The 15,027-nt window shown below is 43.0% G+C and overlaps 1 protein-coding gene across 1 annotated transcript; it reads left to right on the forward strand.

The window, feature by feature from the left end:
* The first annotated feature begins 3,922 nt into the window (after positions 1–3,922).
* On the forward strand, positions 3,923–11,592 carry ZP2 (zona pellucida glycoprotein 2). The gene is made up of 17 exons (XM_029051285.2): positions 3,923–4,101; positions 4,236–4,319; positions 5,010–5,104; positions 5,994–6,149; positions 6,378–6,422; positions 6,556–6,720; positions 7,173–7,269; positions 8,065–8,246; positions 8,452–8,578; positions 8,799–8,980; positions 9,059–9,150; positions 9,257–9,381; positions 9,458–9,647; positions 10,225–10,360; positions 10,440–10,536; positions 10,622–10,711; positions 11,421–11,592. The coding sequence occupies exons 1-17, from the start codon at positions 3,960–3,962 to the stop codon at positions 11,552–11,554; spliced, it is 2,139 nt and encodes a 712-aa protein (XP_028907118.1). The 5' UTR covers positions 3,923–3,959; the 3' UTR covers positions 11,555–11,592.
* Positions 11,593–15,027: the final 3,435 nt, after the last annotated feature.

Genomic DNA, 15,027 nt, shown 5'->3' on the forward strand with positions numbered 1-15,027 from the left:
CACCTTGGGCAAAATCACTTAACTTCTTTGTGCCTTAGTTGCCTCGTCTGTAAAATGGGGATTAAGACTGTGAGCCCCATGTGGGACAGGGACTCTGTCCAACCTGATTTTACCTTATACCTACCCCAGTGGTTAGAACAGTGCTTGGCACATAGTAAGCTCTAAACACATACCATAAGAAAAGAGTTAAGATTAGAACCCAGGTCCTCTAACTCCCAGGCCTGTGCTTTTTCCACTAGGCTATGCTGCTTCTCATCTTATCTATCTTTATAAAACATTCACCTCTATATCACCTAAGAGTTTTGTTTTAGGTCTCTCATTTTGGGCCAATTTGTGTGTGTGGGGGTGTGTGTGTGGAGGGGGAATCTTCAGAGTTAGAATATTTGGAAGTTGTGTATGTTAATAGTGAGTCCAATTCACCATCCCTTCTACTAGATACTTTGAGAACAAAAGTGGTCTGTAATTCAGCAATGCTTTTCTCAAAATGTCTAAATCATTAAAAAGGAATAACTTCAAACACTGGGAGGATCAGACTTAATGATAGTATAGTTGACATGTAATATGTGATTTAATTGATTAAACTCACTTTAGCAGTATCTATATATTTTCAAGAACAAAACCTTCATTGTCAGTCTTTTACAGGTTGAATGAAGCACTTGTTTACAAATTCCTTCAAAGGGATTTATCCACTACAATTGGGATGCCAAATTAAACTAGTATATTTATGATGTTTCTTTTTTTTATTCACAACCAGTGTAAATTTCTGTATTTTAGTTAACTTCAAAATTCATTTAATTGGACTTGTACTTTGAAGGGCACACTTTTAAAACTAAAAACAAATTCCTCTCCAAATTCCTTCACTTTAGGTTTTGTGCACCAGAGTCATAAAGTCACAGCCCAGGACTCTTTTGATAATAGCCAACCACCCACACTCGGAGACACCCAATTCTTCATGCCTTCCCGCCCCATCCCCCTTAAGTCACTCCCAGGGGAGTCACAGGGCATTCGGTGGTTTTGTCCTTCCAGCCTACCCCACAGCTCGTAAGTTCTTTGGACTTGTTGCCTACTCCTCCCTGTGCCCTGCCCTACCCTTGGTCATTCAGACTTTCAGATAAGAACCCAGGACTCATCGTGTTCAGGTGTCTATTAAACATCCACTTGTGCATGGCCCTGTACAAGGTTAAATAGATACTAATTTAAGTACTGGGTCAAACAATGAAGGGTGGCAGTGGTGGAAGAAAGGAGAGGGAAGCCAGAAACCTGGACCATCCCTTCCAAAAACTAATTCAAGGAAATTAGGCTCGGGTCCACACTCCAAGAGGCCCTGTCCCTGCCCCATTCTGGACACTGCTTGAGAAGCAACGGGCTTAATGGGAAGAGCATGGACCTGGGAATCAGAAGAACCTGGGTTCTCATCCCGGCTCTGCCACTTGTCTGCTGTGTGACCTTGGGCAAATCACTTCACTTCTCTCAGTACCCTCATTTGTAAAATGGGGATTAAGACTGTGAGCCCCATATGGGACATGGACTGTGTCCACCCTGAAGAATGTGTATCTACCCCAGTACTTAAAACAGTGCCTGGCACATGGTTAATGTTTAATAAATACCATAGGACAAAAAAAAGCAGGTGGCAAGGAAAGGGTGAGAGTAATTGCCTCTGTGAGCTAGCCACCTACCCTCCTCTTCTTGTGTGGAAGTCATCTGGAGTTCTGCTCCCTAAGAGGGAAATGGAGGACCCGAGGGGGTGGCAGAGTATCTGTCCCCAGCCCCAGCCTGTAATCCAGAGAACGTGGGGGAGATCAAAGAGATTTGAGGGTATAACTTCCACTCTCTAACCCTTCCCACTCCCCAGGCTCCTATAATCCCCCACTTGACTAGATGACCCTGAGCTCTAAGCCCCACTAGCCCCTTGTTGGAGAGGGCCTTGTCTGCTGATCTTGGGAGAAGAGATCCAGCCGAGCGGATCCTGCCTCTTCAGGTCCTTTTTCCATTCCTCAGGGGGCTGCAGCATGAGCTTCTGATTGGATTTCCTAATAACTAATATCCTTCCTGCATTTCTGTAATTAAATACATGGTCCCTCAAAGAAGACAAGTGTACAGAAGAATAGCCAGACATTCTGCCGATTCCTCAGCTGACACTTAACCTTCAGGATGCCTTTTCCCATCATAATCTCCACTCCCCATACTTGGTCTGACCCATTCACCGATGGCTTTGTGGGAGTGCGTGGTCTTTCTACAACCTGGGTCTAGGGATCACCTAAGTAAGAAGTTGGATATTTGCAAAGCCGTCTGGCTCTCTCTCCTCAGGTCCATTCTGACTGTATGTTTCTTTCCCTAGGCAGCTCATTTTCCTACACAAATCTATTTTTAGGGTGAGCCCTTGGAGACCCAGAGACCATGTCTTATTCTCACCCGTGTATTTTTCCTAGCACTTAGTATAGTGCTCTGCACTTAATAAATACTCTTAGTGGAAAGAGGGCGGGTTTGGGAGTCAGAGGACACGGGTTCTAATCCCGGCTCTGCCACTTGTCTGCTGTGTGACCTAGGGGAAGCCACTTAACTTCTCTGTGCCTCAGTTACCTCATCTGTAAAATGGGGATTAAAACTATGAGCCCTCATGGGACATGGACTGTGCCCAACTGATTACCTTGTATCCACCCCAGAACAGTGCTTGGCACATAGTAAGTGCTTAGCATATACCATTATTATTATTATTATTACCAAAAGTCCTGAACTAATGATCCCAGTTCAATGTGGACAAATCTCAGGACTGGCAATTCCTTCATTTTGGGCCCAAATACTCACAGAGACCCTTTCCACCAAGTTGGGCTCGCCTAGTTTAGAAATATCAGTGGACTGGACATAAGTGCTCCATGTATGGGTCAGGACCTCTTTCTGCCATTCAGTCTATTCTTACTGTCCATCATGTCTCTCCAGGGTCAGTCCTGGGACACCAAGAGGGACAGGTCACTCACCCACCAAGGCAGTAAAGAGGAGGAGGGGAGGGAAAGGGAAAGGGAAATCAGGGGAGGTGGAAGGGAATGACCCAGGACCCGGTCAGGACCTCTATGATGGAATTTGGAATCTTGTGTAAGATAGGGAGTATTTATTATTTCTAATAATTATTAAATTATAATAATGGTAATAGTAATATTTGTTAAGCACTTCCTATGTAATAAACATTGTTCTAAGTGCTGGGGGAGTTGCAAGGTTATCAGGTTGGACACAGTCCCTGTCCATCTTGTGACTCACAGTCTAGGTAGGAGGAAGTAGGATTACAGTGTGCAGTATTTATTGAGTGCTTACTGTGGGCAGAACACTGCTTGGGAGAATACAGAATCAATACACGCCACCTATGCCCTCAGGGAGTTTACAGACCAGCGGATTGAGTCTGTGAGTGAAGGAAGTGGGGCGTGGAGGGACAGAGGGCTTGAGTACATCGGAGGGACCCTGCCTCTACATTCATTCAGTCGTATTTATTGAGAGTTTACGGTGTACAGGGCACTGTATGAAGCACTTGGAAAGTACAATTCAGCAACAAATATGAAAGCCCAGAACGAAACTAAGCGTGCAGGACAATAATTGTGATTTAGGTTAAGTGCTTTCTATGGGCCAAGTGCTGGGGTAGATCAGGTCGGGAAGAGTGTCTATCTCACAGTCTAAGGGGGAAGGAGAAGGGATATTTAAACCCCCATTTTACAGAGGAGGAAACTGAGGCAGGGAGCAGTTAATAGCCCAAAGCCCCACGAGTTGGGATGCATCGAGACAGGCTTCTTCCCAGGCGGGGCAGAAAGCGTGTCCTCCCATGGATCGAAGTGCCCTCGGGGCTGGGATTGTGCCCAGGTGAGGGAGGCCCGGAGCGGCTCAGCTGAAGTGCAGTAAAGGGCCAGGTCCCGCCCCTATATAAACTCGGCCACGGGGGAGGGGATCCTAGGGAGCTCTTCCTTTTTCCCCCTACCATGGGCTGCTGGGTGAGGAGGGGGTTGAGAGCTGGCCTGCTCAAAGGGCTCCTAGGATACTGCCATTGCTGGCTGCAGGTGTATCTGCTGCTGTCTTGCCTACTGGCCCTCACCACTGCCAGCTATGCTCCAGCTTTCCCAGGTACGTTTGCAGCCCAGGCCCTATCCCTTCCTCTCTTCCTGCTATTTTCTAAATCCCCTGCTCTTCCTGGTATCCTAGTCATGGTAAGGTGTTGGGGGGTTGTCCATGACATCTCATCAAAGACTTTTTTTCAGGTACTGTCTCCTGCTATGATGACAAGATGATAGTGAGACTGCCTGGACATCTTGCCTCCAAATCTTGGAAAGCATCTGTGGCTGGTAAGTAACGTGAACCCTAATTTGTCCTCTGAGCCACTAGCAAACACCAACTCATCCGTTTAGCAGTCTGTGCAGCCTGAAAGGGGTTTAAAACCACTATTACAATACCTAGATCACCCTTCTTAATCTTATTGTATTTAAGTGCTTACTATGAAACACTACTCTAAACTCTAGGATAAATACAAGCCAAGTAGCCTGGACACAGTCCTTGCCCCACATGGTCCTCAATCTAAGTGGGAGAACAGAAAAACTCTAAGTTAAATGACTTGCCCAAGGTCACACAGCAAGTGGAAGAGTTACACCTAGAGCCTAGGTCTTCTGGTTCCCAGGCCTGTGCTCTTTCCACTAAGTCAAAGTGCTTCTCAAACTACTCTGTCTTTGTTTGTCTAGAAGCAGCGTGGCTCAGTGGAAAGAGCATGGGCTTTGGAGTCAGAAGTCATGAGTTTGAATCCCAGCTCTGCCACTTGTCAGCTGTGTGACCGTGGGCAAGTCACTTAACTTCTCTGTGCCTCAGTTACCTCATCTGTAAAATGGGGATTAAGACTGTGAGCCCCACGTGGGACATCCTGATTCCCCTGTGTCTACCCCAGCGCTTAGAACAGTGCTCGGCACCTAGTAAGCGCTTAACAAATACCAACATTATTATTATTGTTTCTGTTCTTAATTATCTGAATCTCTATTCTCCTTTAGACTTCCTTGGTACTGCATCCGTGAACTGCACCTATATTCTGGACTCAAAAAAGCTTATCTTGATAGCTGCATATGAGAACTGTACTAAGATGGTGGTAAATATGTGGCTTTTCTTTTTCCTTCTCCCCCACTCCTTGAACTGAGTTAAGGCTTCCTGACATGAACAACTAATGGTGGGGAATAAAAAGCTATTGACCCATAGAAGCAGATGTCAAAACACAAATCTACTTAGGAAGAGTCCCAGGCATTCTAAAAGGAGAGAATGATGTATTACAGTGAAACTGGCAATAGGAAAGCTTAACAGCTATGAGGCTTCATTTTAAGATACTGCCCCATGATTACTCCATTTGGACGAAGTGCTTGATCCTTGTCAAGCATTACTCCAAATGCTCAGGTGAAATCAATCAGTATTATTCACCTCTTATATGCAGAGTGCTGTATTAAGCAGTTAAGCTACTGTAAAACTAGTCTGAGGAGCCTGTTATCTACCAGGGGAGATGAACTCTAAAACTAGACACCAAGAAAGACATGTGTGTGTGTGTATATATATATATACACACACATAATCTTGCACCAACTTAAAGGTGCAAGTCCTAAAAGGGTAGTTAAAATGAAAAATCAATGGGGGAAGAGCTGATCAGATGTTGTGGCCTGTTGCCCTCTACCTGACTTGAAGTTCTCAAAGCTTAAATAAAATAACCTAACTCTACCAAACTACAGCACACAGGAAGCCTTCAACCTAGCCATATAAATCTTAAAATTAAGGGATCTCACTAAAGGTACTCTTACCCTTATTGTAACTAGACTTCTGAAAAGTTAACAAACCAAAGGCTCTCCAGACCAGTACTTGACTTCTCATGCCCAAACATATCAAACTGTCAGAAGCAATAACAGCTTAAGAGCATTTTCCACTTAATGCAAGCCAAATGGACAGGGCCTGACAAACAGTAATTGCTTGACTAATCCTAGCTTATTTACATACAGAATGATACCTATCAAATGAACATTGAACTGACTTTGGAGACTGCAGCAGTGACCCAGACCTTAACCTATCAGATAAGCTGCCCTGCCATCCAAGCTGATGAGCCCCTTACTAATGGGTTTTCGGGAGCCACAAACTGCACCAAGGAGCTCATGTCTGTAAGTATCAGTCCTGCTGCCCTTTAAGATTGACAAGTGACCACTACAGATCAAAATGTATTTCCATATGGCTGAGTCACTCAGACTAAGCCAGGACTGAGGGAAGGAGAATAAAACAAGGAAGACAATTCCATTAAGGGATGGAATCCATTTGGTTAGTCATGACAGGGGCTTGACCAAAGCTTGCTTAAGAATTTTTGACCTAAGAAATGCCTACTTGCTTTGCAGGTTTCCTTCTCACAAGTCATACCCAGTTTTGATGATGAAACTATGGTAAGGAATTGTTCCTAATGAAGGGGTTACTTCATGATATTTGGGGGAATTAGGAAACCAACTGCACACTAAAAGCTGGTAGTCTGAAGTAGGTAACTCACTGGCAAGAATCTAACAAATACTTTGATTTCAGACACAAGACTCTCAGATGGCCTGGATTGTGTCAGTGGGTGACAGCTTGAAACCAAGAATCTTGACCCTCCAGCAAGCCATGCAGCAAGGCTACATGTTTTTTGTTGATCACAACAAAATAATCTTTCAAGTCTTGTTCAATGCTACTGGAGTTAATCACTTTAAGGTATACATAGGCATGCTGAAGTCTGCTCTAATGGCAATTGAAAAGCTTTCAGCACTAACAAGCCAGGGCCTATTCCACATGACTCGGAACCATTAGGTATGGCTTAATCTGCCCAAATTGGTATAAAAGTGGCTCACAAGGCCCAAGTATATGGACTTTCATGGCCCCATTCCTAAGATTTGATAGGCTACAGTCCACTTCCACAGTGGAAGCCACTAAAACACAGCTCAACTGAGATGCTTCATCTATTTTTTTTTTCTTCCCACTATAACTTCTGCACCATTTAACTCTACCTCCCTTCAGGAGCTAGAACACCTGAACTCAATCCAAGTGATCAAATCTCAGATCAGTGATATTTACTATGTGCAGAGCACTGTACTAAGCTTGGGACTAGGCAATAGTTACTGTCTCTTTTCATTCTAAACCAAACTTATACTGCCATGTTCCCACAGCAAGGGATTCATCATCTGTATACTGTAGCCCTCAAACTTACATATGGGCCTCCTGAGCAGAGACTCACCCTCTCATCCCAGATGATTTGTGCACCAGGTAAGGCTGAAGAGAAACAATATTCCAAGTGGTATTTTGAATACTTAATAAACCCCACTACTAAGCAGTTGGGAAAGAGCTTAGTCTATCTTGACTGGGGAAGAGACATTTAAAACCAAAGGAGAAATAGGGTAGGGATATTTAAATGCTTAAAGAATCAATTTGAAGGGAGGGCAGATATAGAGATGAGGGCTTAATTTGAGCTTCTTGGAAATGTTTGGGTTTTAAAAATAAATAAATAAATAAAATGTCCTGAAGGTAGGGTGTGGGTGTGGTAGACTATAAGAGGAAACGGTTTCTAAGCTCAGTGAAGGGGGACACTGACAGGATAACCAAGATAGAGGTACAGAATAAACTAGAGGAGCAGAGTGCATAGGCTGGGTTGTAGTGGGATATGAGGTTAGGAGGGAATAACCTGATCAAATGCTTTTAAAACAAATGGTAAGGCATTTCTAGAGGTGGCAGGCCTCCACTGAGGCTTGAGTGGGGGAAATGGATTGAATAGCTCCTATTTCTGGAAAAGCATCCAGGTGGTAGAGAATGGATTAGGGAGAAGGGAGTCAGTGTGGAAGTTGATACAGTAATATAAGGCTGCTGTGGGCCAGAAATGTCAGGGGGTGTGTTGGGGTTTCTCTTTTCTTTGTATTGCAGTCTCCCAAGCACTTATTACAGTGCTGTGCTCAACTACAACTGAATGAATAATGCCTTGGATAAGCTTGGTAGCAGCCTGGAGAGGCAAGAGTAAATTCCAGTTAAGATTATTTTCAGGGGAATAAATGTCACTCTTCCTTCCAGGCCCAGCTATCTGTAACTCCACACACATGACAATCACCATCCCAGAGTTTCCAGGCTTGTTAACTGCCATTAGTATAGGAGAAAAGAACATCCCCATGAACCAGCTACATGCCAGTGGAGTTTCTGTTGACCAAAGAAATGGCTTGAGATTATACATCAGCCAAAGAGTTTTGAATTCTAGGGTAAGTTATGAATTACATGAACTAAACTGGGCTGACTCCAAATGGGAGGAAACTGTCATCCTCTTTTAATGCACTTTAGCAGAAAGCTGCTCCAGTAGCATAACTGTAGTATTAGATCAATAAGTTATTCTTACTGGCTTCTTAGTGAAGGCAAGACTCACCTGCACAAGTACACTGGTATTCATTCCTGCTCTTTATTCTTTAGGATTCTGACAACTGCTCAGGCTTTCCATTCTACCTGTCAACCCTGAAGCTGACATTTAAATTTTATGGAGAAATGGTATCTATGGTCATCTACCCAGAATGTGCTTGTGACCCACCTGCTCTAATAGGTAAAGAATTACTCTTCAAGTTTTTCTCCTGACTCAGTAACTAGCTTCCAGAGGGGAAACAGCACTAACTTTTTGCCAACTGGATATCACTTGTTCCTGAAATAGCTCCATAGGTCTGGCTTGCTACTTAATTGCCCCTACCCAGAATTTATCTGCTAAAAATAGTTTTAATACACATCTATCCCTTCAGGGCCAACTCTCTCTCATACTTCAATTTCAGATGCTGTATGTACCCAAGATGGCTATATGGACTTTGAAGTCCACAGCCAGAGAACAAAACCAGCCCTGAACCTGAACACACTCAAAGTAAGAGATGAAACCTGCAAGCCAGCCCTCAAGTCCCAAACCCAGGAAATGGTTCGGTTTCACATCCCACTGAATGGCTGTGGAACAAGTATTAAGGTAAGTGGTGTGGGTGGGAGGGGAGGGACACCTGATATTGGGGATTTTAACCAGTAAATAATGCTCCAAACTGCTCAGTTTGAAGGCAACCAAGCAGTCTATGAAAATGAAGTACATGCTCTCTGGGCAGACCTACCCCCAAGCAAAATATCCAGAGACAGTGAATTCAGGTAGGTGGTGATTCAAAACTAAACTAGTCCCTCAGCCTTCTTTAAGCTGACATTTGAGCCTAGCAACACAATATAATTTATGGCTTATTTTATTCTCCCTCTGCAGGCTGACAGTAATGTGCTATTATAGCAACGATGACTTAATAGTGGGTGCCAACATCACCAATCCACCTCCTCCCATGGTTTCTGTGAAACAAGGGCCTCTTTCCTTAATCCTTCAGATATATCCAGGTAGGAAGTCTGAACCTTTTTTTCTTTTTCCTGTGGTTTTATTTATCCAAATGGGCTACAAGTGTTTCTCTTCCAGATGATGCCTACAAACAGCCTTATGGAGAAGAGCTGTTCCCCATAGTGAAATTCCTGAGGCAACCAATCTACTTAGAAGTGCAAGTTCTAAACCGGAGTGATCCAAACATCAAACTAGTACTAGATGACTGCTGGGCAACTACATCCCAGGACCCTGACTCTCTCCCCCGGTGGGACATCATTGTGGATGGGTGAGTGCATTGGTGCCTTAAATCAGCAGTCTTCCTCCACAAGGCCAAGCTAGAGGAAAGTGAACTGGCTAGCTCAAATCAATCCTACTTAATAACCACTTATTGTATACTCAAATACCATGAGTTGGTAGACACACATTCCCTGCCCACAACATTTTTAGAGAGACAGACAATATAAACTAAGGTACTAGGGTGAATACAAATCAGGTTGGACACAGTCCCTGTCTTGCACAAAGCTGTCTCAATACCCATTTTACAGATGAGGTAAGCACAGAAGTGAAGTGATTCACCCAAGGTCATACAGCAAAGTGGCAGAGCTGGGATTAGGATTTCTGCCTCCCAGGCTCACGCTCTATCCACTATGCCCTGATCTTTTTCATAAGAATAAGTGCTTTGGGATTGAGGGAGGGGTGAATAAAGGGCAAAAACCTAAATGCAAGGGTCCCACAGAAGGGAGTGGGAGAAGAGAAAATGAAGGCTTCACATCAAATCCCCTAATTGGGAGCATCCCAATTTGAACCAGGTACTTACACTAAGGATTAACATAAACCAAGTGCCTTACCTGGTGTTTCTCTAGATGTGCTTACCAGCTAGACAACTACAGAACAATATTCCATGAAATTGGCTCTTCAGTGAACTATCCCAACCACTATCAGAGATTTGAAGTGAAGACATTTGCTTTTGTAGCTGATGATAAAGCACTCTCTAGTCTGGTAAGTGGCAAACAAGACTAGTAGTAGGTAGAGAACATGGACTAGAAGCTCAATTTTCTTTTTCTTTCTTTGCCCTTAGGTCTACTTTCATTGCAGTGCCTTATTGTGTGACCACCTAAATCCAGATTCCTCTCTGTGTTCAGTGACATGTCCACTACCCTCTAGGAACAAACGAGGTAAGTTCAATCCTCTGTACCCGTATGCCCACAATTACAATCTAGCACAGCTTGGATCATTCAGACTTGTCAACTTTGATTCTAGCTGGAGCCACCTCTGAAAAGACAGAATCTACTATAACAAGTCTACCTGGTCCTGTCCTCTTGGTGTCAGATGAATGGCCTCCAGCCAGAGGTATACTAAAACATCTAGTACTAGGCAAAACCATTTTAAGACTATAACAAGCCTTATCCAGGATTGCATTGAGACCTGAGTGAACCTTTCTGCTTACCAGGATCCTTTACAGGACACAGGATTTTTAGTTGAATCTCTACCCAAGCTAATAGTAGAATAGCTCAGATGTGAATCCACTTGATATCATGTTTACTGAGCACTATACTAAACATGTGGGAGTACAATATAACACTTACCAGACATGTTTCCTGCCCATAATGAGCTTAGTCTTGTGGATAATCAACATCTCTACAACTTCAGGGTCACTGCCTAAAACCCAAGATGAAATACCATGGTTATAGCAGCTTCTGGAAAAAGTTTGTCCCATTGAATGAAACTTAGAACTTCAGGGTGGGAGGCTGTGCTACTAGCAATAAAACAAACACTTGAGTTTGTACCTAGAGATGAGTTGTATTGTCACACATGGCTCTAATGTATTGAACAGCATGCAGTGCAAGGTGGGTGGGAGTAGGCATTGTCATGGAGCAGGCATCTGAGGCCTCTCAATTTGACCTACTGTTCCCTTCCCAAACTTCTTAAGTGGGACTAACTCTCTCTACTGCAGAGAAAATAGTCTAGTCCAAACTAATGCCTATTTCCATTTAAAAAAAAAAACAAACCCCAGGCTTAAAGATGACAGACCTAAACTTGTATAACTGTTCTTTCTTAGGTACTATGGACTCCAAAGGGCAGTGGAACAAAGGAACATGGATTGCTGCTACCATACTGGCTGTCACTGTGGCAGTAATACTTGTCATTGCATTTATATATGTAATTAGATGTCTGAGACCCTGTACTGCTTAGCAACTGAAATTGAGTAATAAATCAGGCCTTGTACTATACATCCTGTCTGCTGCCTTATTCTGATGAGTTCAATAGTGGTAGTGGTCTTCCCTGATAGCACTCAGTGCTCAGGGAAATCTCAAACTTTTTTTTTCCCCTTTTTTTTGACCTGATTTGTCTTACAGGGCAAACAAAATTAACTGGCAAAGATAACTTTAATTCAATCACCACCTAGCACAGCTTACTGCAACAAGTGGCAAATGTAGACATCTTTAGCACCCTTCTACAAGAGTTGAGCTTCTTAAATCAGAAACCCTGACCCAAGAGGAGTGCTGAACATCTGATGGAAGGTACTAAAGGGAACACTGGGAAATGAAGTTGTCCCCACCTATTCCTCTCTTCAGTATACTCTTTGGGGAGATATGAAGAAATCCTACACTATGCCTAGTACCAAGGAGGCAGGTACAATTTAATTCTAAAGCCATACCCTTACATAGCCTTAAGCTGCAGGTTTGAGGGTATAAAGCTTAAAAAAAAAAAAACCCTCTACATTACCCCTAGGCTAATGTTATAAAACTACAGCTCTACTATTATTTGCTATTCAAACCAATTTTCCATATTGTAAAAGTTGCAAATGTATGGCAATCTATTCTTAAATGAAAAGGTTATAGGCCCAAGTACAGAAGCTTGAGCTCCCTTAAAGGCTTTCTTCACAATTTCATCTCCAGCACTAACTACAAGGGCAGCTTGCCTGGAAAGACTTTCCCTGATCTGTTCTAGTTGGTAACTACAGTGTCACAATGTGCATAAAACTGACTGTGACTAGAGAGGGCACAGACTTGTAACTTGAGCTCCCTCATCAGCTTACCAAGGGTAAAACAGTAAAAGCTTCTCCCTTCCAGGGTTCCAGTAGAAGAAAAAAATAATTGCAAAACTGTTTCCCACTAGCCAAGGTGCATCTGACAATGCAACCTTTGGATCTTCCTCTGACAATAGAGGTTGACAGCGAGATAGATGAGATGGAGGTAAAGTGAGCTGGGTGGCATTAGTTTGCCCCCTCCTCCCTTACCTTAATCTATTATTCCAGCCCAGCCTACACACTTGGTCCTCTAGCAGCACCAGTTTAGTTAATATGCACTGATCTCACCTATCTTATCTCTGCCCCTTTTTCTCACACCTTCCATCTTCATATGCCATCCCACCACTCTCCCTGCCTTCAAAGCCTCATTCAGACTACATCTCCAAGAGGCCTTCCTGGATTAAGTCCTCTTCTCCCTCCTCTGCCATCTCTGCATTTGGATCTGTACCCTTTGACATTCACTCCACCCTCAATCGCACAACACATGTACATATCTGTAAACTATTTACATTGTTTGTCTCCCCCTCTAGACTGTAAGCTTGAAAGGTCTCTATCAACTCTAGAGTATTGTACAAACTGAAGTGCTTAGTACAATTTTCCACATACAGAGCTCAGTAAATACCACTGACTGATACTTAAGTGCTGTGGGATTGGGGTGAGCATCAAAGTGCTTAAGGGGTGCAGAGTCAAGGGTTAGGGGAGGGTGAATAGGGAAACTAAAGGCTTAAAGTTGGGGGCAAGGAGTTAATTTGATGTGGAGGGCAACCACTGGAGGTCTGTGAGAAGTGGGGAGATATGGATTAAATATTTTTTCCAAAAAACAATCCCAGCAGCAGAGTGAAGTATGGGCTGAAGGTATAAGCAGGGAGGTTAAGTGGAGAGGCTGGTGAAGTAGTCAAGGTGGGAAACAAGTGTTGGATCAGTATGGTAGCAGTTTAGGATGGAGAGGAAGGGGCAGATTCTTGAAGTGTTATGAAGATGTCAGAACCCAGGAGTGCTGAGTTCTAATCCTGCCTCTGCCACTTGCCTGCTATGTGATCTTAAGCAAGTCATTTAACTTCTGTTTCAATTTCCTTTATAGGTTCCATAGTAAGAAGTTAACTAGCATAATAACTGCTTAATGCTTTGAAAGAGCTGTATGTGTTCATAAGATTTTTGCTTTACCTTCTTTGGTCATATTTTTAGGTTTTAAAAAAAAACTCTGCTTTGTTTTACCTCAGAGTTTGACAAGCTTTTATTGTCTCTGGCTAAACTAAGCAGAGGCCTTTATATTTGTTCCCTTTAATAGTAGAAACATAAACTGACTTTAAATCCTATTTCCTCCTACTTATACTGTAAGTCTCATGTGGGACTGGAACTGTCTGACCTATTTATCTTGTTTCTACCCCAGTGCTTGGCATGTATTAAGTGGTTAATGAATATTATTATTAACATTTTTATTCTTATTACAAAGAGAAATAGAAGTAAGAACCTAAGAAACTGAGCAATAGAAATATTCAGATATGATTTCTTTCACTTTCTTTTCCCCCTACCTCCTTCCCACCTATCCAGGTCTGGCTGTGGCACAAGTTAAAAGAAACCATTTTTTTTTGTTTTGCAATAAAGGCAATTCAAGGCACAAGTGCTACACGTTCCAACCCATCATTTTAAATTACTCATAGGTGTCCTAACCCTTTGCTCTTGAGTCCCGTTTCCTAATACCTGTAGTAGGGGTAATGGAATGCTGATGTAGTGATGAAAGCAAAATCTTACCTTTTTCAGATCCAGCTCATGATGGCGTGGGGAATAATGGTGGAATAAAGACTCAGTTTAAAGTCCACCTTCTACTTAAAAGTTTTCCGATGCTGTCCGAACAGGTGTGGACCTGTATGAAACATGGTTACCTAACCCTCACCTCACAGCAGCTTTTATATGGACAGTGCATATTCCCAATCACTAACTTAGTTGAAGGTTTTGTTTCTTTACTCGTGTAGAAAGTCTTTACCCTTAAAGAACTGAGAGTATTTTTGTGTCTGTCAACCCCATAATGCTGTGACCCTTGATAGGGATTGATTTTAACAGTAAGAGATTCAGACCTGATAAATTAAGCCCAGGGCCTTACCAATCAGCCACTAGAAATTTAACTCTGTCCAGCATCTCCCTTTTGGTTTGGTTTTTTAGGGGAAGCTATACTTGTGAGGGAACTCTTTTGAGTAGCTGCTGCAGGTGACTATACTTCAATTGTATTTGAGTGCTTACTGTGTGCAGAGCACTGTGCTAAGAAAGCTCTTGTGAGAGTATAATACAAGGAAGTGGTAGCCACATTCCCTGGTCACAGTGAGCTTACTTTCCCAAGTTCACTTCTCCCTCCAACTTTGACCATGAGCCCCAGGTGGAACAGGAGCATTTTCAAGGTTTCTTGAAACTTGATTAATTAACATGTATCTGCCCCGGTGTTTAGAACAGTGTATGACCCATAGCAATCACTTCAATACCATTAAAAGAATTAGTACAGGGTGCTGCACATAGTAATGCTCTATATCACTGATTGATGCCTACATGTCTTTAGGGTAGTGCCACGGGAATGAGTAAGAAGACAAAGTGACACTAGTGTGGAACTCACTGTGGACAGGGAACATGTCTACCAACTCTTTCG

Source organism: Ornithorhynchus anatinus, chromosome 2 (genome assembly GCF_004115215.2).
Source record: "Ornithorhynchus anatinus isolate Pmale09 chromosome 2, mOrnAna1.pri.v4, whole genome shotgun sequence".
Taxonomy (NCBI): Eukaryota; Metazoa; Chordata; class Mammalia; order Monotremata; family Ornithorhynchidae; genus Ornithorhynchus; species Ornithorhynchus anatinus.